Genomic DNA, 24,813 nt, shown 5'->3' with positions numbered 1-24,813 from the left:
TTGATTTGCAATCAGTGAACATAGAGGGTGTTCAGAACTAGAACATGATGGTTGTTCTTGGCCAGCGTAACCACATAGCCCTCGGATGTGATTTTCAGACCGCAGCAGCGGGAAACCTGCGAATGAATCAGTGTTAGCTCGTCTCTCCGCACATCGATGGAGTCGAAATATAAGCAAGTTCTTGTTTTAAATATAATTGAGAGGGCTGTGAAGTTCCAAATTAATTATGCAACATGTCTGACCTCCTCGTGTGATTAAGTTGTTGTAATGGCATGCATGTAGTATGACTCACCTTGACATGGGGACACTCGAACTCAGACTGAAGGGTGCCCTCACGTGAGTAGCAGGCCACGTGGAAGCGATTGCCGTGCGAGTCGCCGATGAGCACGTCCCCGGCATTCGAAATATCGATGCCATTGGGGAAGCAGGTGACCTTCTCGTTGCCAATGCGATAGAGGAATGTGCCGTCGTCCTGGAAAACGGCCACGCAATGGCCCTTGAAGTCGCATACGTAAAAGTCGTTGTCTGGCCAGGTGAAAACAAAACTAGTTAATAAACATACATATCTTAGTTTTCGCTGCGTTGGCTCGACTCACCTCGTATGGCGATGTCGGAGGGCTCGCGCATATAGTCGCTGCAGTCGAACCAGCGGACCAATTCACCCTCCTCGGAGATCACAAACACGGTGGGCGAGACGCTATCCACGGCCACGATGTGCCCCTTGGCCGTGACAGCCAATCCCGCTACGATATCGATGTATCTGCCGAAGGAAATTACTTATTTAAATCACTTTTCATTTATTTGATACATTTGTCTATAATATAGCATTACTTCTTCACATTTTATAAAGGTTTTAGAGTAAAATCTATAAGCCATGATCCCGTTTATTCCCGATACACGATTTTAACAGTTGAGCATGTATTTGTCAGCGAATTTAACAAGTATTGCAAATCATTTTTCATATATAAAGGCTTAACTGAATATGAAAATTTAGTTAAAATGTTTTTTGAGACATATTCTGAAGCTTCTAAATTCAGTTAAGCCCTCACTTAAAATTTTAATTAGTAAATTTAAAGTTTAATAAGTCGAACAAACAATTATACTTATTTTGTATATTTGTATTATGAAAGAATTTTAACGAGATCGTGTGCTTGTAGAACAAAGGCTTTGCTTTATAAAAAATATATTCACCTGATGGCAATCTTGCGCATGAAGTGTCCGCATTTGGAGAAGATCTGCATGCGGGATCGTTCGTTGCCACGATCGCAAACCACAAACTTGCCATTGTTATGCATGACGGCCACCTTGCGGGGATACCAGAGCTGGCCCTCCTCCTTGCCGGCGACTCCGAACTGGAACTTCAGGGCGCCCATCTTGTCGAAGACCTCGATGCGATGGTTGTTCGTGTCCGCCACGATGATCTCCTCGTCGACGCCCAGGCAGAATCCGTGGGGTGAATTGAACTGGCCCTTGGCCGTGCCCAACGAACCGAATTTGCAGCGGATCTGCATGGGAGTGGCCTTGTTCCGGCCCGTGACCACACTGGTGGTGCCCGGCGCAGCCACAGCATGGAAGTTATTGAGTCCCATGTCCTCCACGCCACCCACGATCGGATTGAGGGACTGCAGGCTGGGCGAGGTGGCCGGTGGCATGCAGAAATCTGCCAAAAAATCAATGCCCGTTGAGGATCCGTTCAACAAAAGATCATCATCTGTGTGTGGTGTCGCAGAGGTGGTTGTGGTTGTGGTTGCGGGAGGTCAGGTGTTGTGGATGGTGTTTGGATTTGTTTTGTTTTGATTTGTTTTGATGGTGTAGGTGGTGTGGGTTTGCATTTTGTGCAGAAAGCAAAAAGAAAAAAGAACTCAAAAATTTAACGAAACCAAAACAACAAAAATAACATTATTCGCATTGTCAACGGTTGGACCGTTGAAAACAATAAAAGTTGAAATAAGAAATAGTTAAATAACAGGCTTCAAATTGTTATTTAACTCATACCTTGAATGCAGACACACATACAAACAGTTTACCCTTTAATAAATTCTAGGCCTTTTAACTGTCAACTGCAGTTTCTTTACATTTCTAAGTTTATGGCATATTTTATGGGCGTCTAATATAAAAACGGACGACTTTATCATGTAACTAATATTTCCAAGATCATCAAAAAAAATATGTAACTTGTTAATTTTCAATAAGTTGCAAATGTAAGCAAAGGTTAAAATTACCGGAAAATAAAATTAACATAAATAAACCTATCTTGTTCAACAGTAATAGGTAATTGGTTTCCCTTTTCTTGAATCTTTGCAAGGTCTAAAATAATCACAAAGTTATCAAATAAAATAAATTCCTTAATGCTGGGAAGGTAAATATTTTTTTATAGCTAATCGATCTCGTTGTGGAAACTTGGCAAATAATCACAAATGATATTAAGATATATTTTTGATAAATGCAAAATGTTTTTAAATAATTTAACAGAAATCATATTCTGATTTTAATAGCTAACCGATCTGCTCTTCCTTTAAATAATCACAAAACGATTGAAGACAAAGTGATGTAATCATGGCCATCGCACGAACTCACCATTGTTGTTGAGTCCCAGCTTGGCCAGCGCCTGGAGGTTGTTGAGCGCCCGCTGGTCGCCCGAGAGGATGTCCGCCAGAGTGATTGGCTGCGTGGGAGTCACCGCCGATGCGGGCATCACGGCCTGCTGCTGCTGCTGCTGATGGGAATGCGAGGCTCCTACTCCAACGACGGCTCCACCGGTCACGGCTGAACCCCCTGGTACTTGGGCAACATTCGGACCAGGTCCGGCTGCACCTCCTCCGACGGCCATGGCATCGTTGAGGGTGTCCGGCATTGACTCCGTCAAGCTGGCCAGTCGCGAGATATTGTACTCCAGCATGCTGAAGCTGGGCGGCGGACCGCCGGCGCCGAGGCCATTGATGGATATATTCGGGCCGGGGACAGCATTGAGATTGACATGTCCAGCCTGCTGGACAATGCCCTGCGGAGCTACAAGCTGGGCCATCTGCTGCGGCAAGGATTGGGTCGAGGGTTGCTGCTGGTGCAGCACCTGTTGTTGCTGTTGCTGCTGCTGCTGCTGCTGCTGCTGTTGTTGGTGTTGCTGGTGCTTCTGCTGTTGTTGCACTTGCTGCAGCACCACCGCCTGTTGCTGCTGAGACTGCTGCTGCTGGGCCGATGGCAATTGCTGCTGCGTGGATGGCTGCGGGGGTGAGTCCATCATGGTAAAATTGGTCATCACCGCGTTGGTGTCGCCATCGAAGGAACTCTGCAGCGAGGAGGGCAGCGAGATGGGGCTAAATACAGCCGAGCTCAGGCGGCCTTGGACAGAGGAGCTACCCCGATGTCCCACAATCAAATTGGTTGAGCTATGTTGTTGCTGCTGCTGTTGCTGTTGCTGCATTTGCAACTGTTGCTGTTGGTGCTGCTGCGCTTGTTGCTGCTGCTGCTGCTGCTGCAGCTGCTGCTGCACTTGGTGCTGCTGCTGCTGCTGATGCTGCACTTGCTGCTGCTGCTGCTGCTGCTGTTGCTGCTGCTGTGCCATCGATTGCTTCTTGGGGCTCGAGTCACTTTGATCCGTTTGAAATTTGCCAAACATCTCCCTGGCAAATTGCTCAAACTTCTCTGGCTTCGATTCAAACTGCAGCTGATAGTTGACATCGCAGTTGGGCGTCTGCTCCATGAGATTCAAACACTGGGCATTGATGACGGGCTTGAGCAGCAGAAACTCCACGGCATTGGCCTTTTCGATGGCCCGTTGGCCAAATTGCGAGGCCTGCTGCAGTTTGCCCATATTGTTCTCGAGACTCTGCATCAGATCCATGATCTTCAGCTCGCGGTCCGAGTGCAGGCGACCCAGCTCGTTGAGCAGCTGCTCCTTGATCGATTCCAGCACGCGCTTGTAGCTCTTGTAGGCATCCTCGATTTGCTGCCGCACCGTATCGTGCTGCGACTGGAGCTCCGTGAGGGCACTGCCCAGATTGCCGCCCGCATCGTTGCAGTAGTCCGCCTTCTTCAGCGTCTCGATCAGGGTCTGTTCGAGATCGGCGCGTACCGCCTGCTCCGCCACCGTGGCCGTCTCATAGTGATGGTCGTTGCCCTTGTGCTCGCTCAGCAGACAATCATTGCAGGTGGGCACCTGGCAGGTGAAGCAGTAGTACTTGAGATTCTCGCTCACATGCTGCCGGCAGCAGACCGGCTTGTGGATGATCAGCTTGTCGTGGACGTTCTTCGTTAGATCCTCGATCCGCACCACATGGTGGTTCTCGAAGCAGCGCATATACTTGTGGGCATTATCGCAGCCATTACACAGGAAGTTGGCACAATCGTTGCACCTCGAAATGGCCTCCTCCTTGCTCTTGCATGAGGTGCACACAATGTGCTCGGACTCCAAATTGGAGAGATCCAGTATATTGGTCACGATATAGTCGCAGGTCAGACCCTTTACGCCCTTGGGTCCCAATGGCGTTTCCTGCTTGCAAACGGGGCACTCGAGGAGCAGAGCGGGCAGACGATGCTGGTTCTCCCTCTCGCTGCCGTCGAACGAGGACGATGAGCAGCTGTTCGGCGAACTGGCCGCCATCGAGTCCTTTGACACCAGGGCCTGCAGGCAGTCCTCGCAGAATACGTGCAGGCAGGACAGGATACGCGGCATCACAAGGCGCGAGCTGAAGGCAAAAAAAAAGACATAGTACGCAGTTTAAATAGGAATGTCGCGAAGAGTAGGATAATTAGATGACATTTTTAAGAATAAATTAAGTACTATTTAGTTAAAATTAAATTTAATTAAAAACACTCATTGGACAAAAAGCAAACTAAACTTCCGTTTGATTAAAATCAGGTTACAACTATATAATATATAAAACTAATATAAGCAATGATGTTTTTGTTCCGAAGAAATTGCACATTTTCACTTATTTTCTAGCACTAGAATAGTTGTTATCCACTGCCACATCTAAATATCATACGAAAGTTTAACCCATTCGATCCACTTACCTGCACAGCTTGCATAGCTTATCTCCGTCCTTGATCATTAGGCCGTTGCACGAGTCCTCCAGCGAGTCCAGCTCGGTGACACCGTGGCTGCTCAGCTCTTGGCTGCTCCCGGTACTGTCCACGTCCACCACCAGTCCCAATCCGGATGAGTTTGAGTCGTCCAGCAGAATGGATGGTCCGGCAATGGCGGTGGAGCCCGTCGACGAGATGGAAGCCGCCGATCCGATGCTCGAGGAGCTGGTCACATCCAGACTGCCGACAGTGCTGCTGCCCTTGCCAGTGTCCGTATCCGTGGCCGAACCCGAGCAAGATCCAGAGCTGGAGCTCGAGCTGCTGGAACTCGAGCTGCTGCTGCTCGTGTTGCTCACGTCGATGTCCTCCAGCACCGATGAGTTCGAGGCATCGTCGCTGAGAACGCTTTTCAGACTGGGAATCCCCGGGGGACACGGATCCACCGTGTCCACCGCCTGGACAGGCTCCTCCAAAGTAGTCATGATCCTGTGAAATCATGTAGTGAGGGTGAAATCGATTAATTTCATTAGGAAAACACATTAATGCTAAGCATTAAAATATGGAACCGCATGTAAAGATTTTTATGCTCATTAAAATCCATTTAAAAAAACAGAACAAATTGTGAACTTATTTATTTTTATTTAAAAATAATAAAAGTGCTTAAAATGGCAGCATTTAACTTTTAAAATATTAAAACAAAAAAAATTAAGGGAGTTGCAAAAAAAAAACATATTTGTACGTCTAACATCCAAAAACTGCAATTTTATTATTACAATATTATATTATAATAATTAATACAATGGTCACTGAAACGGGTTTAAAGTACTTTTGGGATTTTAGGAAAACATTTTTTGTTATAAGCAAAAATCCCGAGCAGAATTTGTTGGAATTACCCGTTGGAAGAGATTTTTGTAGCACCCCGGCATATACGGTAAAATTCACGTGTAATTTTTGTGTTCGTGTACTCACCTTTCCGTTCGCGATTCTCTGGGATAAAATGTGTTTGTCTTCCAATTCAACGGATTTATTTTTTGGCTGATCTGTCTTTCCTGTTTCCTGATGTTGCCTTATTCCTGATCCTCCCTATATAGTCTCCTTTGAGCTTGGTTATTTACTGCTGATCCTGCTGCTGATGCTCCCTAATGTCCTGCCGCCCTTCCAAGAGAGCCATTCCAAGAGGGGTTCTTCCACTCACGACAAATAATGTCCGACAACAGTGCGTTTCTCCGGGAAAAAAGCGAGAGGCTCGCCGAAGGTCTCTCCACACACACACTCACACCAATGCTCCTCTTCTACTTCTTCTTTTCGTGCTTAAAATGTAATTGCAAATTTGTAAAAAAAATTTGCGAGCCTCCTTTCACTTGTTTTTTTTGCTTTTTGGGTTTCTTTTTATTTGGTGTTTTCGGTTCTTGATTCGCTGCTTGTCTTTTTTATCCTTAGAGGTGGCCGAATCGTTTTAAAGCATTTGGGAACTTTGTGTTGTGGTGATCCTGGTTAATGTTGTTGTTGTACGAGGACGAAATAAAAACGAAGGACGAACGAGGCAACGACAACGAACACTGACGAAGAAGACGGCGACGTAAATTGGACGACAGCGCCGCTCCTTTAAAATTGTAAAAATAAAAAAGTAAAAAAAATTACATAATTTTCAACAAACAAACAAACAAACAAACAAAAAACCTAAATTATTTTAACAAAAAAATTAATGTAACTGACGAACGAAGAAAAGAGAGAGTGGTGGGTGTAGAAACGACGAAATCGGCTTGGCATTAAAGCAAATGAGGAAATGTTTTTCCGGCCAGATTCCGCCACCCAACATTTCCACAGTTAACCTCACCCCCCCTTGTCAAGAGCACCCCCTTTGACAACGCCTCTGGCTTATGCAACGGCACGCACACACACTCGCACAATATACTGCATACTTTCTGGCTGAAAGAAAAGTCAAATCCATTTCCATCACCTTTACACTTTCTGGGAAAACTGTCCCCGTCATGGTAAATATTTTAAAATTTGACATTTTTGATTTTAACGCCATAAAGGGAGTGAAAAACATTATGCTCTAACCTCCTTTTTAAAAACTAAACTTTAAATACTTAACCTTTAAACACCTTTTAACATTTAAACATCCTTAGTTGTCTATTCAACCTGCATAAAAAGCTTCAAATCCCCGGGACAAAGATTGCGGAGCTGAGGAGATCTTGGACAAGGTTCCAAATCGACATCCATCAGCTGCTGATCGTTCAGCCCCATATGGACGTACTATGCCCTTTATCTTCCTGCTTCCATGCTAGTCATCTTAGTCACACTGATGGAGCAGGAGCAGAACGGTCGGTCTAAATTCCGCCAACTTAGGCCATATGTGGTCCACCATGTGCAAACAATCGATTCAGCAGCATTATAGCGCCTGGCGGCGCTAATCGCCAAAATTGCTTCCCAAAATATCGAGCTGGTTAAGCTCTTTAATGATTTAATTATGGATATCTAGGTAGTGATCGACGCGGAAAATATTCTAAATTTAACTACTTCAAATGTTACAAAACAATTCAAACGAAAATCGCATTCCGGTGCTAGGAAATCCAAATTATTTTCTTGAAAGTTCTTGTATTTATATGATCTGTTTTGAAGCCATAGAAAAAGCAGTTGTTTAAATTGCTGTATTGCAGATAATGAAATCCAAACAAGAAAAATATGTACATACATACATATGTACATATGTTTGAAAAGGACAATTGGATGAAACTCAATTTACAACAGAACAGAAATTATAAAGTATTAATTGTCGAATTCTCCAGGTTTTTATTGGGACCGACAGTCCATAAAAAATGCGATACATTTCACAGAAGCAAAAAACAAAATATATTTTCATATATGTACATATGTATGTGTACATAAATTGCTTTTTTGAAATTGTGAAAACCACGAACATTCTAAAGCTTTTTAAACACACAAAACTCAGCAAAAGCAATTAAGATCAAGTTTATTTCTTCTTTTGCAGTGCGACCAGATTTCCGGGGAACTTATGTTTGGGTTTTAGTTGATTCTGATTTGCCGAATATTGCTATTTGTTTATCTGATCGCTTGGTTTCCAATTAATATTTACAGTTACCCATCAAAAGGGGTGGGGGTAGAGAACCCGATTCCAGTTCGCGTTAAGTTTACGTTACGTTTTTCGCCGTTATGTGTAGCTATGCGCCACACACACATACTTTTTCTTTCCTTTTTCTTTTTGCTTCCCTTTCACGCAGGCGCGTCCGTGGTGCTGCCCTTTTTAGCTATTTTACCGTTAGTTGCGAATAAAAAGCTTTCCTTTTTTGACTGCGATTACAAGGGCAAGCTGGATAAAAGTCCTTGAACAACTAATTCAATTGGGACAAACGCTTAAATAAATATGTACATACGATTAAGTAAATGCGAGTGGTATTTGGTCAGCGGAAGTGTGTGGCAGATTTAAATCTAGTTTAGTGTTTGTGCCCCTTCCATACACTCGCACACTTATACAGCGAATCAGCTGCACTCACACACACACACGCATACACAGCGAACACACGTGGTAAACGAATTTAGAATGGCTTTTTGCTGTTGGTTTTCTTTTTTATTGGACCTGGATTATTTGCGCCCCCCTATCGACTTTGTTAAATCTGCGCCGCAGCTGATATTTTCCTGCACATTTTCGCGTTCTTTTTGATTTATTTTACTTTAAATGTGTGCCGCTCTCTCGCTTGCTCGCGAACAGTTATTTTCGAGTGCAGCCTGGGCTGCAAAAGAGTGAGAGAGGGGGCAAAAAAAGTGTTGTTAACAGAAAGAGAACTTTCCGTAATTTTCTCTTTCTGTTAAAGCGCAAGCTCGCTCAAACGCGGCAAAAAAAATAAGAATACGAAAATCGGCACCCTCACACACACTCGCAAACAGAGCAAAAATACACATGTGAACTGAAAACTTAATTCCCTTTTCAAATTGGGGATAAACACGGTACTTTCAGGGCAAAATACCCTCTTAACTGACCAGCAAAAAAGACAATTGGGGGGCAAAAAGAACACACGAAAGAGGGACAGTGAAATGTGAAAGGGGGACGGCTGCCACTGCCGTTGTCCTTGAACGCAAAGTTTCCACTTGACTACCGCCCAGGTGGTCAAGACAAACACACTCTCAAACACGAACGCACTCACACATACACACACACTGCGGCAGACAGGAGGCGAAAAAGGTCCTTGAAAAATGCCTGAACACTCGCTGTCTGTCCGGCTTTGTCAACATTTAATTAGCAACCCAAGCGTTTATTGTCGAATTCGATTCGCTAACAATTGTTTCGCACTAGCGGTACCTTATTTTTAATGTAGTTTTCACACGTTTTTTTCTCTCCTCTCCTCTCGTTACGTTACGATTTTATATTTTCTCGTCTCGTCGTACACGAACGCACACACGCTCAGCACCAGTGTGACCACGTCGATAACGAAACAAAATACCATCCGGCTGAAAGCAAATACCAACTGTAAAAGATTCAATGGCCAAATGAGGTGTGTGTATTTGCAATATGATGATGGTGCATTCGCTAAATTTGGAGTGAAAAATTGCTTGTCAAATTCATGTAAAAGTCGTTGGTTCATGATTATTTGTTTATTTTATACGCTTAATAAAAACAGCTATCAATTAAATTATTAAAAGGACCTTCCCATTATGCACATTATTCAAAAATAAAGTAAGAATATAAAATTTAAATACCAAAAAGAACAGATGTAAGGTGGAAGACTAAAATATTTGTATTATTTATTTGTCTTAAACTGTTGTTTTTAATTATTAGATTCTTAAAATGAATATAAAATGTTCTTACAAAGGGCTTAGTAATATACAAAAATATTTACGAAATAAAAAGATAACTTAATATTCTTGTCACTTCTGGTCTTTATAGTTTTTATAAATTTGCAAATGCATTTTGTTTAATTCGCTCCAATATGGTATTGTAGCTGGGTTAATACCTTGTTGTGTTTTGACAGTGATTTGATTTATAATGGTCTCCAATCTGTCGAACAAAACCTCTTGTTCTCTGCATATAGGTTTAAAATTAACAGCTTTTTGTTTTGGTAAAGTAAATCGAGTATCCATTTCCAACAAGCTTACGTGCTTTTTAAATTCTGTCTTGTATTCAACGACCAAATTACTTATTTTAAAAAACAAGTTGTTTTTAAAATATTTATGTTCCATTTTTGTGCCTTGGGTTAATTTTTGAATTCTATTTTCTCCAGCGGAAAATGTGTCCCACAGAACTTGTATTTTAGTCAGACGATCTTCATAATATAAAGGTTTAGCTTTTCTTTTACTAGAATCCTTTTTATAATTTCGAACAATGCTCTGAATCCGATCACCCAATTCCAGCTGATGTGCCAACAATGAATTTAAGCTTGAATTCGCCATTTTAAGTTAACAATTCAAAACTAAGAAATTTTGTTTCTAATAAAATATGTAAACACATTAAAGACTTGTTTCGTACTGAATTAATGGGGCATCACCACTGGGCTTATAAAGTAGTTTTTGGGTCAAATATATGTACATATTTAGGTAGGTAGAAATAGTATTAAGTATTAAGTGTATCAGGTAAGAAATGCACATTGGATTATAACGCAGCTGGTGAAGTATTCTTATCCATCTTTTGTTTTATGACGGGGTGTTGTGTGTTTTTGGCAGATGACTGCGATCCAACATAATCAACTACCTACTGTTGGTTTGACATGTGATTGTAGTAAGGACGTTTTTAAATTTAAGTTGTTGTTAAAGAAAATCAAAAAGGTTATAATGTTGGCAGCTCTTGCAGCTTAAGATTAAAAACCAAACCAGTTTGTACATAATATTTTGCCAGTTTTATCAAAGAACATTCTAGATCGAAGTTTTAAAAAAACCGCCAAATATTTGTAGAGTATTTAAAACGATTTTTAGTATTATTTATGAGTCATAGCTGGTCACACCATCACACACAAAAAAAACTTGCACGTTTCGTTTCGGAATCTAAATAATTTTGGAACGTAATACAGTTGAAAGAAGCAGCGAAAACCATGTCCACCGTGAGCGCCGCCAGCGGCAGCAATCCCAGTCCGCCGGAGAATGACCGGGTGACCACTGTCCGGCCGGAGCCCATTTTCCGGGAGATCAACGCGGAGCAGACGGACGAGGTGGTCGAAATAGAGTCCGCCTGCATGCGATGCTTCGAGACTGGCGTCACCCGGCTGCTGCCCACCAAGATTCCCTTCTTCCGCGAGGTGGTGCTCATGTCCTTCAAGTGCGACCACTGCGGCCACATCAACAACGAGATGCAGTCGGCCTCGGAGATCCAGAAGTCCGGCATTCGCATCGAGCTGCAGGTTCAGTCGATGGCCGATCTTAACCGACGAGTGGTGCGTTCGGACAACTCCAGTGTCAGCATACCGGAGGTCGAGCTGGAGATCCCAGTGCAGTCGCAGAAAGGCGAGGTGACCACCGTCGAGGGCATCATCGAGCGGACGATAGCCGGCTTGTCGCAGGACCAAGACAAGCGGCGCATCGACCATCCAGAGGCTGCCGCCTCCATTGACGCCTACATCGAACGACTGCGCCGGCTGAAGGAGCTGTCCACGCCCTTTCGCCTCCACATCGAGGACATTTCCGGCAACAGCTTCGTCGAGAATCCCCTGGCGCCCGCAACCGATCCGCAGCTAAAGACATCGCACTTCACGCGCAGCCAGCAGCAAAACGAGCAATTGGGTGAGGCTCTCTTAAAAAGTCTTAATATATGGTTACATTTGACCATCTGAGTAATGAACTCCATTTAATGCACATATTTTCCATTCCAGGCCTTTACGAGCAGAACCACGAGGATCAGAACTTGCTGAAGCCGATTGCCGAGGACGAGTGGCCCATCGAGAATCTGCACGGCGAGGTGCTGCAGTTCCCCACCAACTGTTCGAGCTGCCAGGCGCCATGCGAGACGAACATGAAGCTGACGAACATCCCGCACTTCAAGGAGGTGGTGATCATGGCCACCGTCTGCGGTGCCTGTGGTCACAAGACCAACGAGGTGAAATCCGGCGGCGGCGTGGAGCCGCAGGGCGTACGCTTCCGGGTGCAGATTGCCGGCCGCGAGGACCTCACGCGCGATGTGCTCAAGTCGGAGACGTGCAGCCTGTCCATTCCGGAGCTGGATCTGGAGGTGGGTCCGCATGCCCTGTGCGGACGCTTCACCACCGTTGAGGGTCTGCTGGTGGCCATGCGGGACCAGCTGGACGGCACTCTCTTCCACGATTCGGCGGACGAGGCGACCAAGCAGCAGATGGAGCAGTTCCTGGGCACCTTCGACGATGTGATGCAACTGAAGCGCATCATTACGCTGGTGCTGGAGGATCCGGCGGGCAATACCTATGTGCAATCGCTCAGTGACGATGACTCGGAGCCGGATGGGAAGCTCTCGGTGGAGCGATTCGATCGCTCCTTCGAGGACAACGAACAGCTGGGTCTAAACGATATGAAGACGGAGGGCTACGAGCAGGATGCGTGATGATGACCGGCCTGGAGGTTTAACTCTGCTGCATTTACCATCAGCTTAAGTCACACAAAGGTCACGTCTAGGCAATTACATTTCAAATTACAAATTATATGCGTTTTTGCTTATTTTTGATCCTTTTTATACATGTTACTCGTAGGCAAGAAAATAAAGATCATTTTAAATTAGATTTCCTTTATTTTTTCGAAATCGCAGTAAAACAGCTAGAAAATTAGAAAGCACTATATAAAAACAACGTATACAAACAACAGAGCCTGCCTCAGTTTATTAACAAATTAAGTTTAGAGTAGATATTTAAAACAAATTTATTTAAAAAGTTATCTTTACAAATCCCTAAATTAAAAGTATAATTTTTGAACCATTTCAACCAATGAAAACAAATCACATCTGTCAGGGTATATGCTTTCTTTAAAATTTTCCCGAAGAAATCTACTTTAAATTAATTCCATTTGAATACAAACAGTTTAAAAAAAAAACTTAAGTAAATAAATCGGAGTTCTGTCATCTTTGGCGGCGATAACATCTATCGATAGACAGCAGTCCTGTTGCCGAGCCATCTCTAGCCAAACAGCTGTCTCCCGTTGTGTAACTAAACTAATCGCGTTTTACTTTTGGTAAATATGCCCAAATATCCTAGTTGAAGTGGCTTTATCCGAGCTATCCCGATCTTCTAGAGCTCCAAGATGTCCGCATCCGCTGCCCGAGGCTCCACATCGCTGCTGAAGCGCGCCTGGAACGAGATTCCGGACATCGTCGGCGGATCCGCTTTGGCCCTCGCCGGACTCGTCATGGCCACCATCGGAGTGGCCAACTACTACGCCAAGGACGGGGACAATAGGCGCTACAAGCTGGGCTACGTCGTCTTCCGCCACGACGATCCGCGTGCCCAGAAAGTCCGCGATGACGAGGATGACTAGAGAGGATTAACGCCACGAAATCCGACCGTATCACTTTCATCTTCTAGATTTTTTTTGTTTACGCTATAGCTAAGTAAAACAAACCACTAAATGTACAGAGGCCAGTGTGGTTCATCTATGGGGGGATCCTTTTCCCAGGACTTACAAACTTTTCTTTAACTTACTCTCCACCAAAAAAAAATCAAAACAGAAATCTTATTGTATACTGTTTGTGCAGATACCACAAAATTCAGCTATCAGTTACACAAGAGCATTTAATTTCTTTAAAATTCTATATATTTAAAGCTATCGAAAACAAATATCTTCATTTACAAGTGCAAATATGGTGTATCTTTATAGAAATCTGCCTATGCTAGGTCGTAGAAAAACAGATAGCTTATTTTTCCCAGGACTGTCTTAACGAAAAACAAACAATTATGCCATTAAAAGGTTAAAATTTCGATGCAATTACTACCACAGTCTTGTAGTAAGTGAGCGCGATTACTCTAATTACAGGATAGTGAGGTCCGTTGGAGCACTAGAGATCCTTGTGGGAAAACTTGAAGTGGAACTTGCACGCCTTCTCCGTGTGAAAACTTTCGTTGCAGATGCCGCACTTAAAGCCAAGTCGGGAATCGCTGCTGCTCTTGACCTCCACGTTTGCAGATGGAGCTTCTGGAAAAGATTGAAGGCGTAAAAGCTTTAGAAACTAGAAAGCACAAGAGTAACACTTAAATCGTGGCTAGTAATTTAGAAAGTTTAGACTGATCTAAGCCAAAGTGACTATTTATTAAGTAACTGGCTTAAATTATACTCATTTAAAATGATTCTAGGGGCATTTTAAATACGATCTTCACTACTTGGTCGACTTCCTCACCCATTACTGGTTCTATTTTAAGGGGCACTGCATCCGCTGCCTCCGTGGGCAGCTGCTCATCCTTGGGCTTTGCCTGGTGGGACTGGAATTGGGACTTGCTGGCCAGACTGCGCTTCCTGCGCTGCTCGAACTTTAGGGCCACGTTGAACTCGCTGTGGGCACCCAGCCACTGGTGGCTGAACTCGTAGGCCATCGATAGCTTCTTGACGCAGATGCGGCATATCTGCTTGGGATAGTCGTCGGATTGGTTCATTGGCGGCAAGGAGGCGGGCAGACAGGCCGCCAGCATCTCTGCAATGGGCACCATCTTGTCCAGCGCCCGGGCGCTCTCCTCGTAGATTCCCAGCGACTCTAGGCACTCGTTGCCGCACGTCCGGCAGAAGCTCTCAAAGATGTCCATCTCGATTTCTGTGTGTGTGTGTAGTAGGAAGTAATAGAATTTTTTTGCTAAATAAAAATTTAAATCGAAAAATTGTTTTGTTTTAAATAAATTAGAGATGGAATTAAAGTCGATTAATAAAACGATAAATCGATCAATTTTTAGGGCAGAATTTTTGGTATTTTTGCTAATTGACACGCCCACACAACACTTGGCCACACTGGAATCAGTCATATTTTTTTTTTAGGAGACAAGCCGGAAAAAGTTGGTTAAGGAAAAATAATGATGTGGAAGGCTCTACTGATTGCCGTCCTGGCGATTGCCCACTGCCAAGCGGTGCTCGAAACGGACGCCAGCACCCTGGTGCTGCTGGACAACCTGGCCATCCGCGAGACGCACTCGATATTCTTTAAGTCGCTGCAGGGTGAGTGCAAAATGCCGGCTAACCTCTGACGTGGACAAAATGTTCCGGTCTATCAATGGCCAACAATAATTGATTATTTCACCCGCAGATCGGGGTTTCAAGCTCACCTACAAGCTGGCGGATGACTCCAGCCTGCTGCTGTCCAAATACGGCGAATATCTGTACAAGAACGTCATCATTTTCGCCCCAAGTGTGGAGGAATTCGGCGGCGATGTGAACGTGGAGCGTCTCGCCCAGTTCGTGGACGATGGCGGCAATGTCCTGGTGGCGGGCAGCGAGAAATCCGGAGATGCCCTGCGCGAGTTCGCCTCCGAGTGCGGCTTCGAGCTGGACGAGGAGAATGCGGCGGTCATCGATCACCTGCACTACGATGTCAGCGATGTGGGCGATCACACCACGATCCTGACCGCGGCCAAGAACCTAATCCAGGCGGACACCATTGTGGGCAAGGCCAACAGGCAGGCGGATGCAGCGCCACTGCTCTACCGCGGCACCGGACTGATTGCCGACAAGGAGAACCCGCTGGTGCTGAAGCTGCTGACCGCCGAGAGCAGCGCGTACAGCTACAATCCCGAGGCCAGTGTCTCCGACTATCCGCATGCCGTGGGTCGCGGCACTCTGCTGATTGCCGCCCTGCAGGCGAGGAACAACGCCCGCGTGGTCTTCTCCGGCTCGCTGACCTTCTTCTCCGACGAGAGCTTCACCACAGCGGTGCAGTACGCCCAGAGCGGTGTGTTCCACAAGCTGGCCGGCAATCGTGACGCGGCCGAGTCGATCAGCCAGTGGGTGTTTGGCGAGACGGGCCGCCTGCGGGTGTCATCCGTGCAGCATCACAAGGAGGGCGAGCTGCTGCCCCCGGATCAGGCCTACACCATCACCGATCCCGTCGTCTACACCATTGGCATTGAGGAGCTGGTCCAGGGCCAGTGGCGCGCCTTCAAGGCCAGCGACATTCAGCTGGAGTTCGTGCGCATCGATCCCTTCGTCCGCACCTACCTGAAGCAGACCAGCTCGGGCGCCTACCAGGCCAAGTTCAAGATCCCCGACGTCTACGGCGTGTACCAGTTCAAGGTGGACTACGATCGCGTCGGCTACACGCACCTGTACAGCACCACCCAGGTGTCGGTGCGTCCGCTGGAGCACACGCAGTACGAGCGCTTCATCCCCAGCGCCTTCCCCTACTACACCAGCGCCTTCTCCATGATGATCGGCGTGTTCGTTTTCTCGTTCGTGTTCCTCCACTTCAAGGACGAGCCCGTAGGCAGGTCCGCCAAGGAGGACAAGAAGTCGCAGTAGTCTGCTGGCTGGCGTTTATTCATCTTCAGCATAAATGTAACACTCAAGTCCTCTTAACATTAAATAAAGACTTTTTCCGCATGTAGAATCATTCAAAATATTTTAAAAACATGTGTTGTGTTTCTATATTTGCTTTATTTTAGACTCGTTTTAAATTGAGAATATCAGAATATCATATTAAATATTTGTGCTTTAAAATTAAGGATTATACATTTACTTAATTTCAGTTTAGATGTTCGGAGTTAGTCTTGCTTACAAGTTAGGTAACTTTTATATTTTGTCATATTTACAGTGTATAATAGTAAAATTCTTAAAAAACAAACAAAGCACTACATTTTCCCCCTATAAAATATTTCCCCCTATACCGTCAAAAAACCCCTAAGTCTAGGGTGAAAACTCCTAATCTGGCAACACTGCGCATTATGCAGATACGAGCTCAGTGGCGCTTTGTACATTGCCGCGAAATTCAAAAGACAAAAAAAGCGGAAGGGAGACAACCTTTTATTTTATTGAAATTAAATTTTTTTTACGCAAAACTTCTATTTCTATTTATTTTTATGCTTGTTCTCGTTTAAAAATAAGAGCTTGTACATTTTGATCCCGGCCTCTCCAAATTTTCATCGATGACTCGATGCTGGTATCGATGACTCAATGACTCGATGTTTCTCCACCTCTACTGTCACCGCCTATCGACCGTCGCCCATCTTTTGTGAAATTTCGTCCGAACAGTTCGTCTCGTGAAAAAACCAAATTTGTGAAAATATTTATTTTCTTTCGTGTTCAACGGTGAGTGATATTTGCATAGACTTAAGCTTTCTTCCTTGAATTCCCGGGCTTGTGGGCAGTAAAAGTTGTGTGCGCTGCTCCGTATTTTGTGGCTCCAGATGCAAGCAAATTTTTTTTTGTTTTTGGGGCTCCGCCGGCCGTCCAGCGGAGCCCTATTTTTCACCGAACACACGCACTGGCATTTTCGCTGGTGGATACACACAAATGCACGAAGTTGCGAGAGGTTTCGTGTTCGTATTTGCACGACGGGTGCATTATTGTTGTAGTTGTGCTGCGATGCTTTTTCAAAATGGCCGCCACGCAGGAGAGCAGCAACAAATTAAAGTTGCAGCCGCAAATGAAATTGGTGACACAAAATAAGGGTTCATCAAAATTGGCGCGAAAAAGTATGAGTAATCGTATTTGTGGTGGCGTCAAACGATAAAATTATTTTATTTCCTTCTGAAGTGCTGGCCCTTGCAAGTGTGTGTGTGTGTATACCACAATGCAGATGTGCATGTCTTCGCTTGTCATGCGCAGAGTGGCCCCCCTCTCCCATAGTTTATTGCATAATTTTTTTTTATTTTGTATTGTCTTTTGTGAGGATGTGCAGCTGTTACATCCACACACATGCTGGCTAGCGGAGAAACGACGCAATTAACTGTTGTGAGCACACCACTCCTCTCTTTCTATTGTGAATGTACCTTATGTCTGTCTCCCTTCAACTTGCCGCCTTCAAATGCGCGCCAAGTTTTACCGCCTGCTTTTCCTTTTGTTTATGTTTACTCTTTTGGCGCTTCCAAGATTTTTTTCTTTGCTTTTCTTTTATTTATTTTCTTCTTGGCTGCACATAGACTGAAAACTACAACTCATTGCTTCAGCTTGATTGATTCCGCATAAAACGCAAAATATTCGAGTGGCAGTACACAAAAGGAAGGGGAACACAAAAAACAACGACTCACGTTGTTTGCTCGCAAAGAAAAGAAATAAGATTTGAAGTGGTACTCCATCGTGGAACCTTTACACAAAGAGAAAAATCTGTAGCACATAGGGTAGTTCTATGTACAGGAGCATATAAAAGTAAAAAATATGTGCAAAAATGCTTTGCTATAATTACCGAAATCTCAAGAAATTATTGCATGATCAGCATAAATATAACATCTTAAAAAAAGCCTTTATTAGAAACTTGTATCTCATGAAGATATAATAATTTCAAGAAATTTTAAAATTAAACTAAATGTCAAATTGATATTTTCGAATATAATAATTTGATATCTTTTAATATTTAAAGCCCGAGATACAAAGGCAGATGATGAGCATTGATCATTGATGAGCAGAACATTTACTAGGCAAACAAATGTAAATAATGTAAATACTAAGCCCTGTTTTTTTTAGTGTGTGCTTGCCAAGACACGATTTTTTCCTTTCCCACTTAAGTGGAAGTTTCTCGAGTGCCGTGCGCCGTTCCCAGAAGATGAAAAAACCGATGGGGGGGAAAAGGAAAAGCAGGCAGCTGTCCCGACGAAATTCACGTACAACCCTCGTTTTCGTTGTGACCGCTAGTCACTGTTCGTCGTCAGTTGGCCGCCAGCGCTTCGGCGCTGTGCATCGGTCTTAACTTTGGCTCCCCGCCACATCCAACCGTCTATATCTTGTGTATCCTTGCCGGTTGCAGCTTCCTGCAGGCTGCTGCACTGCGCCTGTGCCGACCGAAAAGGTCTGAGTGCCTGAATAGTTACTGGCAGTCGAATTTTGTTTCTCACCTAGAAAGGATCGCCTTCTTATTGGTAACTAAACGAGTTGTATTTAGTAAGTCAACCAAAAAACTTCAGATGTTGGCATTACTCGAAAATCCAATACAATTTTAAGATTCAAGTGCTAAATAACTAAAATTTGAAATTCACAATAAAATCCTCGTTTTGTGTATATCTATCAAATATATATAGTCAAAAAACGAAGATTCTAATTTTCCCATCCCGACTTCTTCATATTGCAGTTTGAGATAAGAACTAAATATGGCCCGTACCAAGCAGACCGCCCGTAAGTCTACCGGAGGAAAGGCACCCCGAAAGCAGTTGGCCACCAAGGCCGCTCGTAAATCGGCGCCATCCACTGGCGGAGTGAAGAAGCCCCATCGTTATCGTCCCGGTACCGTGGCTCTTCGTGAGATCCGTCGTTACCAGAAGTCGACCGAGTTGCTCATCCGCAAGTTGCCCTTCCAGCGCCTGGTGCGTGAAATCGCGCAGGATTTCAAGACCGATTTGCGTTTCCAGTCGGCGGCCATCGGAGCCCTGCAGGTGAGAATTTTATTTCTATTCGATGATGGATTATTTGATCATGGGGATTTAAAGGGGGTTTTGAGTTAATATAGGTTCTAGCCAAAAGCATACAAATAATATTATATCAGTAAAATTTGAAAACAAAATGTAAGAAGGAAATGAGTTTTAAATAATATTGATACAGGCCAATCAGTAACGCCAAGTTTCTTAATTTTTTTTATTTTCTTCGACCTGCAGGAAGCTTCTGAGGCGTATTTGGTGGGTCTCTTCGAAGATACCAACTTGTGCGCCATCCACGCCAAGCGCGTGACAATTATGCCGAAGGACATCCAGTTGGCGCGCCGCATCCGTGGCGAGCGTGCTTAAGCAGGATCACTAAGAACAGAAGGATCACAGTCCATCCCCGAGCAGACAATTCTGATTTATATTTCGTTAAGGGAGAGGACCCAAAAGAAGGAGCACCAGCGACATTTTGATCCAATCTTATCATTCATATTTGCGTGTATACATTTATCATCCTTTTGTTCAGTTGCCGTCGGATCGTCGAAATGACGATGCTAAAACCAACGCCACACATAAAACACACAATCACAACATTACTTTAATGCTAAAAATATTTGTAACTCTTATTATTACTATTATATATTAGTTATTAAGTTTTTTTTTCTCGTCTGCGTCGACGGTTGGAACGTCCTTGAACTGCGCTACTTTTCCCCGATTCCGGATCCATCTTCGGAAAGGATTTCCCCCGGGCAGCCGTCGTTGCCTGTCCGTCTGCAACATCCGCCACCAAAAACTCCAACAATTGTCTGGCTGGCGGGCCTTGATTTCCAGTAATCCGTGGTCTTAAAGGCGCCTGGTCTCCCACTTTGGGGGATCTCAACATCTGGCTGCCGGGACTCGCGGACCTGGAGGTTGGGGCCAACCTAACACGTGCCGCCAGCTGGGCGTGGCAAGGCGGACAGACGGTGTCGGATTACTGCCCGGCGGGATTCCCGGATTTGCGAAGAGGCGGCGAGGGCGTGGCAATTGGACGGACAATCTGAAGACGCATGACCTTTTAACATATGAAATGGTATCCACATATAACACCGAAGACCGAATTGAGTACACTTAAAAATACACTTACGTATATAAATATATATATAAATATATCTATATAGAAAACGAAAACACTAGACATTAATACTCTTTATTTTGTTTACCTTCCGTTACTTCAAATCACTTACAAAAACATATATATAGAATATATATACATATATATATATATATATATATATATACTGTATAACGAAGGGATGGGCGTGACAGAGTTAGTTGATTAAATAAGATTTTAGATTTACATGCATTTTGTACGTTTAGGCGGAAGAAGAAGATGATGAGAAGATGGAAAAGATATAAAGATGATTCAGCAATCAAATAAATTACTTGATGTTTATACACATCTATAGATTTGGAAGAGCATCGAATAATAATAACCAAAATAAAACAAAACAGGAAAGCATTGAATATTTCCCAATATTTATATGTAGTTGAAACACATGCAAAATAATCAATTGTAAACGCCCACAAATACATATTTACTTGTAAATTGGTGTCGATAACTAGTTTCACATTGGACATTTAAACAAATCGGACTATATGCATATGTGTCTATATCGTATCGTAGCTTACAAGAACCAATAAAACAAAACAACAAAAAACCCCCCAAAAAGTAAAAAGAAACAAAAATAACGGAAAACATAGACAGCAACAGCAAAAATAACTGGAAACATCAGCAAAAAAAATAACAAAAAAATAAACGGTTTTTTCTATAGAAGAAACCAAAAAACCCAACACCAATAAATTGTTTTATTTTCTGCGAAAGCGAGAAAGAAATAGACGGTGGGAAAGGGATGGAGAGAGGGGGGAAAGTACAGTTGGTTCCAAAAATCAAAAGCAAACGTCATTCGTTTTGCTAAGGTGTGTGCGTGTGATAATCTCAGTGTGATTATGTGTGGGTTAGGTTGGCTAGCTGCATCTGTATGTGTGGGTGGCTTTGGCTTTGCCCGTTTTGTTTTTGTTTTGCTTTTCAAGGCTGCCGACTAGTAACCCATTAAGGGTTAAGCTACATTTAGAACACTCAGAAGGGTTAAGGTTTTGTTTGTTAATTACTTACATATATTTAGTAAATTTTAAAAACAAGGATGTCTTAAGTTTAAAATGAGACTATTATTTTGTATTATACGACCCATTTTTTAGTAGAACTACAAACCAATCAGAAGTAATCAAGCTTTTAATTAAGTGCTTCCAGCTAAATTTCCATTTAATTTGCAAATTGAACCCCTGGAGTCAGAAATCAACCATCAATTTTCTTCATTTACATATAAACGTACATTTATTTTATTCGTATATTTAGCATACAGTCCAGAATGCGACGCACACTCAATTAATAAAATATTAAAATTAGGCCTCACGAAAAAAAAAGAATTTTAAACTTAATTGAGAATGGAGTTGGTTGATGGGGACTTCTGGGCGCCTAAATGGGTTTTTCAAGTTTGGGGGATTTCGACGGCTTTTCGTTTTGGTTTTCGGTCTACAGCGAGGAACAGAGGCGGAGGTTCAAGAGGGGACAGCTATGTTACAACACAGGGATCGATGCTTGTATGTATGTATACTTTAGGGACTACAACTAGGATCTGAGTGGAGGAGTGGGTGGATGTGGATGCTGGTTGCCTCCACTTCTGGTCTTAGTCCGCCTCGTGCTTCTCCGCCTCCGGATGCTTGCCAGGCGCCGTTGCAGGGGGCGCAGCTCCGCCAGCAGCTGCTGCGGCTGCTGCTGCTGCCGCCGCCGCCGTCTCACCCACCGGTGCTCCTCCAGCTGCCGGGGGTGCTCCTGGTCCCGGTCCGGGTCCAGGTCCAGCTCCTCCAGCCCCGGGCGTGGGGTAGACTCCTCCCCCTCCAGGCGCTGCCGCTGCCGCTCCTGGTCCTCCTCCACCTCCACCTGGGGCTACTGGTCCTGCACTGGGCTCGTGCAGGTGGCCCGGTGGCGGTTGCTGCTGCTGCTGCGGGGGCGGCGGGTTGCTCCCATGCTCGGGCGCATAGGGATGTCCGGGATTGCCATTGTGCTGGGGCGGTGGCGGGCGCGGCGACATGTAATGCGACCCGGGTGGAGGACCATACGACTGCTGATACGGCGAGAAGGGCGCATAGTAGGGCTGCGGCGTGGGATGGCCTCCGTACTGCGGCTGGTAGTAGGGCCGTGCGGGTCCGCCTGGTGGACCAGGCGGTGGGCCGTGCGGCGGTCCTCCGTAGTTGGCGTAGCCCGTGTGCGGAGGTGGCGGCGGCAGGCCGGGCATTCCGGGCGGCGGTCCCTGATGCGGTCCCATGTGCGGCGGCATTAGCGAATGTCCGGGCGGCGGGTGGCCGGGATGTGGATGCATCTGCGGCATGCCTGGCGGCGGAGCTGGCCCGCCCTGTTGCTGGGGCAATGGCACCTGCTGTTGCTGCTGCTGCACCGGCGGTGGCGTTGGAGCCGTCGTTGTCGCTGCTGCTGCCGCAGGAGATGCTCCAGCAACGGGAAGCACTTCGGGCGGCGGCGTAGGCGTCGGAACTGGAGTGGGCACCTTGGCACCGGGCTGAGCCACCACCACCTTGGCGGGCTCTGATTTTGGAGGCTCGACAAGCGTTGACTGCGGCGGCAGGGCAGCGGCCATCTCCAGCTTCTCCGGCTTAATGGGCGGCGGCGGCACCGACGGCTTCGGCGGCGGCTCAATGTCCATGGGCTCGGGATCCGTTTTGCTGGCCGTTTCATGGACATGCACTGCGGGCGCAGGCGGCGTGGCATTGGGCGTGGAACTCGGAGTGGGAGTGGAATTGGGAGTGGCTGGCTTTACTGCAGCCGCCGGCGTCTCCTTTGGTGGCACTGCAGCAGGCGCCGTTGTCGGCGCCGCCGCCGCCGCCTCCTGGTTAGCGGGCGTGGCACCCGGCTGACCTGGCTGCGTCGACAGCTTGGCTGCCTCCTCGCTCCTTGTCACAGCAGCAGCGGCGGCAACGGCAGGATTCGCCACGTTGTTCGCACTGGGCTCATCCAATCGCTGGCGATCGCGCTTGATGTCCTCGTACATGCGGTGCACCATCTTCTGGAAGGTGTCCTCGTCCACGGCCGGCTTGCAGTGACGCTTTAGCTCCTCCTGGAAGGCCTCGCTGGACTCCACCATGCGCTGCTTCTTGGCCTCGAACTTCTCCTCCATCTGCTGCAGCTCCGCTTCGAGTTTGGTTTGGTGCATCGTCAGCGAGCTGACCTGCCGCTTGAGCACCTGCATGCGCGTGGTCGTGACCACGGAACGCACGTCGGGAACGACGGCCTCCGAGAAGATCTCGTTGATGAGACGATGGTTACGCAGATAGCGGGCATAGGCCATGTGCTTGGCCGTATAGCCCTCGTCCTGGTCATCCTCGTCCTCCGCCGGCTGGATGTCGATGCGTCGCTCGTGTTGCGACTTGCTGCCGCCACCCCGCGATGGAGTCTCGTGCATGTCCACGTCCGTCTTCACCTTGCTCTTGGCCGACATGTAGGCCTGGTAGGCGGGCGTCTGGTGATAAGCCTTCAGCGACTTCTCGTACTCCAACTTCTCTGCCTCGTACTCATCGATGAACTCGGTCTTCTCGTCCTCGGCCAGCAGCTTCCACATGGCCCCAATCTTCTTGCCCAGCTCCCAGAGCTTCAGCTCGGGATGCTGCGCCTTGACGCTGTCCCAGACGCGCTTCGAGTACCGCATGTATGGCAGGATGGGCTTCTCCGGCGGCTTTGGTGGCTTGGGCAGCCGGGATTCGCTCTGGTTCTTGCTGCTCGACGACTTGGTCACCTTCTGGGGCGTGAAGGCCGGATTGCCATAGTTGCTGTGCGTGAAGATGGGCGTCTGGTCCTTGTTGCGATCGGCTCCACCGCCGCCGCCGGATGAACGCGACCGGCTGCCACCGCCGCCGGATCCGCCACCGCCGCCTCCTACGCCCACGACGCCCTGCAGCGGCGTCGCCGGACCCGGACCCTGGGCGCCCACGGCTATCTGCTTGTAGTTACTGGGCAGGGCCATTTTTCGCGATTCGCTGGTCGAGAGAGCGTGGATTTTGCAAGAAATACACCAATTTTTCAGGCGGACGACGCCATTTTCTGTCAGTCGGCGTTTGTTGCGGTGTGACCGTGTCGCTTACAATGAATAATCATTCGAGATGGAAAAAAATACTCAAAATTGACTTTAGTATTTTTAAATAACCGTTTGTAATATTTGTTATTTGTTGGTTAATAAATATAAAAGTTATAAGCCTCATTTTGAAAAGAAATAAAAAAACACGTTTAATGTTATTT

General features: G+C 45.8%; 7 protein-coding genes across 11 annotated transcripts; 4 read left to right on the top strand and 3 right to left on the bottom strand.

The window, feature by feature from the left end:
- Positions 1–9,466, bottom strand: LOC108136518 (E3 ubiquitin-protein ligase TRIM33). Of its 2 annotated transcripts, none has more exons than XM_017257783.2 (8): positions 9,347–9,466; positions 5,995–6,628; positions 5,014–5,511; positions 2,578–4,685; positions 1,192–1,711; positions 597–760; positions 293–525; positions 1–116 (listed from the first exon to the last, which is right to left on the bottom strand). In XM_017257783.2, the coding sequence occupies exons 3-8, from the start codon at positions 5,505–5,507 to the stop codon at positions 12–14; spliced, it is 3,624 nt and encodes a 1,207-aa protein (XP_017113272.2). In that variant the 5' UTR covers positions 5,508–5,511; positions 5,995–6,628; positions 9,347–9,466; the 3' UTR covers positions 1–11. The 2 variants fall into 2 exon arrangements, with proteins under 2 accessions (XP_017113272.2, XP_017113273.2); XM_017257784.2 differs by having other exon boundaries at positions 1,192–1,660.
- Positions 9,467–10,977: 1,511 nt separating this feature from the next.
- On the top strand, positions 10,978–12,717 carry LOC108136642 (zinc finger protein ZPR1). Its single transcript, XM_017257965.2, has 2 exons — positions 10,978–11,754; positions 11,844–12,717. The coding sequence occupies exons 1-2, from the start codon at positions 11,070–11,072 to the stop codon at positions 12,542–12,544; spliced, it is 1,386 nt and encodes a 461-aa protein (XP_017113454.1). The 5' UTR covers positions 10,978–11,069; the 3' UTR covers positions 12,545–12,717.
- A 369-nt stretch (positions 12,718–13,086) lies between these two features.
- Positions 13,087–13,562, top strand: LOC108136595. Of its 2 annotated transcripts, none has more exons than XM_017257909.2 (2): positions 13,087–13,164; positions 13,227–13,562. In XM_017257909.2, exon 2 carries the CDS (start codon positions 13,234–13,236, stop codon positions 13,465–13,467), a length of 234 nt encoding a protein of 77 aa, XP_017113398.1. In that variant the 5' UTR covers positions 13,087–13,164; positions 13,227–13,233; the 3' UTR covers positions 13,468–13,562. The 2 variants fall into 2 exon arrangements, with proteins under 2 accessions (XP_017113398.1, XP_017113397.1); XM_017257908.2 differs by having other exon boundaries at positions 13,124–13,161; positions 13,224–13,562.
- A 167-nt stretch (positions 13,563–13,729) lies between these two features.
- LOC108136594 lies at positions 13,730–14,805 on the bottom strand. The gene is made up of 2 exons (XM_017257907.1): positions 14,324–14,805; positions 13,730–14,121 (listed from the first exon to the last, which is right to left on the bottom strand). Exons 1-2 carry the CDS (start codon positions 14,721–14,723, stop codon positions 13,985–13,987), a joined length of 537 nt encoding a protein of 178 aa, XP_017113396.1. The 5' UTR covers positions 14,724–14,805; the 3' UTR covers positions 13,730–13,984.
- A 109-nt stretch (positions 14,806–14,914) lies between these two features.
- LOC108136593 (dolichyl-diphosphooligosaccharide--protein glycosyltransferase 48 kDa subunit) lies at positions 14,915–16,522 on the top strand. The gene is made up of 2 exons (XM_017257906.2): positions 14,915–15,126; positions 15,215–16,522. The coding sequence occupies exons 1-2, from the start codon at positions 14,985–14,987 to the stop codon at positions 16,420–16,422; spliced, it is 1,350 nt and encodes a 449-aa protein (XP_017113395.1). The 5' UTR covers positions 14,915–14,984; the 3' UTR covers positions 16,423–16,522.
- A 573-nt stretch (positions 16,523–17,095) lies between these two features.
- On the top strand, positions 17,096–20,639 carry LOC108136491 (histone H3.3A). Of its 3 annotated transcripts, none has more exons than XM_017257707.2 (3): positions 17,096–17,208; positions 19,184–19,484; positions 19,704–20,639. In XM_017257707.2, the coding sequence occupies exons 2-3, from the start codon at positions 19,203–19,205 to the stop codon at positions 19,830–19,832; spliced, it is 411 nt and encodes a 136-aa protein (XP_017113196.1). In that variant the 5' UTR covers positions 17,096–17,208; positions 19,184–19,202; the 3' UTR covers positions 19,833–20,639. The 3 variants fall into 3 exon arrangements, with proteins under 3 accessions (XP_017113196.1, XP_017113197.1, XP_017113198.1); XM_017257708.2 differs by lacking the exon at positions 17,096–17,208 and adding an exon at positions 18,767–18,974; XM_017257709.2 differs by lacking the exon at positions 17,096–17,208 and adding an exon at positions 18,767–18,996.
- A 1,176-nt stretch (positions 20,640–21,815) lies between these two features.
- On the bottom strand, positions 21,816–24,644 carry LOC108136490 (basic proline-rich protein). The gene has a single exon (XM_017257706.2). The coding sequence runs from the start codon at positions 24,539–24,541 to the stop codon at positions 22,196–22,198; it is 2,346 nt and encodes a 781-aa protein (XP_017113195.1). The 5' UTR covers positions 24,542–24,644; the 3' UTR covers positions 21,816–22,195.
- Positions 24,645–24,813: the final 169 nt, after the last annotated feature.

This window comes from Drosophila elegans, unplaced genomic scaffold, assembly GCF_018152505.1.
Source record: "Drosophila elegans isolate 14027-0461.03 unplaced genomic scaffold, ASM1815250v1 contig_149, whole genome shotgun sequence".
Lineage (NCBI taxonomy): Eukaryota > Metazoa > Arthropoda > Insecta > Diptera > Drosophilidae > Drosophila > Drosophila elegans.
This window is presented reverse-complemented; position numbering and strand designations above follow the sequence as displayed.

Excerpts from the sequence above, each read along its gene's own strand:
- LOC108136594 (XM_017257907.1), bottom strand. The coding sequence starts at position 14,723 with ATGGACATCTTTGAGAGCTTCTGCCGGACGTGCGGCAACGAGTGCCTA. Across the intron at positions 14,122-14,323 it reads TAAAATAGAACCAGTAATGG|AAGCTCCATCTGCAAACGTG; the intron begins GTGAGGAAGTCG and ends AATCTTTTCCAG.
- LOC108136593 (XM_017257906.2), top strand. The coding sequence starts at position 14,985 with ATGATGTGGAAGGCTCTACTGATTGCCGTCCTGGCGATTGCCCACTGC. Across the intron at positions 15,127-15,214 it reads ATTCTTTAAGTCGCTGCAGG|ATCGGGGTTTCAAGCTCACC; the intron begins GTGAGTGCAAAA and ends TTTCACCCGCAG.
- LOC108136518 (XM_017257783.2), bottom strand. The coding sequence starts at position 5,507 with ATGACTACTTTGGAGGAGCCTGTCCAGGCGGTGGACACGGTGGATCCG. Across the intron at positions 4,686-5,013 it reads AAGCTATGCAAGCTGTGCAG|CTCGCGCCTTGTGATGCCGC; the intron begins GTAAGTGGATCG and ends TTTTGCCTTCAG. Across the intron at positions 526-596 it reads CTCCGACATCGCCATACGAG|ACAACGACTTTTACGTATGC; the intron begins GTGAGTCGAGCC and ends TCACCTGGCCAG.
- LOC108136491 (XM_017257707.2), top strand. The coding sequence starts at position 19,203 with ATGGCCCGTACCAAGCAGACCGCCCGTAAGTCTACCGGAGGAAAGGCA. Across the intron at positions 19,485-19,703 it reads CGGCCATCGGAGCCCTGCAG|GAAGCTTCTGAGGCGTATTT; the intron begins GTGAGAATTTTA and ends TTCGACCTGCAG.
- LOC108136642 (XM_017257965.2), top strand. The coding sequence starts at position 11,070 with ATGTCCACCGTGAGCGCCGCCAGCGGCAGCAATCCCAGTCCGCCGGAG. Across the intron at positions 11,755-11,843 it reads GCAGCAAAACGAGCAATTGG|GCCTTTACGAGCAGAACCAC; the intron begins GTGAGGCTCTCT and ends TTTCCATTCCAG.
- LOC108136490 (XM_017257706.2), bottom strand. The coding sequence starts at position 24,541 with ATGGCCCTGCCCAGTAACTACAAGCAGATAGCCGTGGGCGCCCAGGGT.
- LOC108136595 (XM_017257909.2), top strand. The coding sequence starts at position 13,234 with ATGTCCGCATCCGCTGCCCGAGGCTCCACATCGCTGCTGAAGCGCGCC.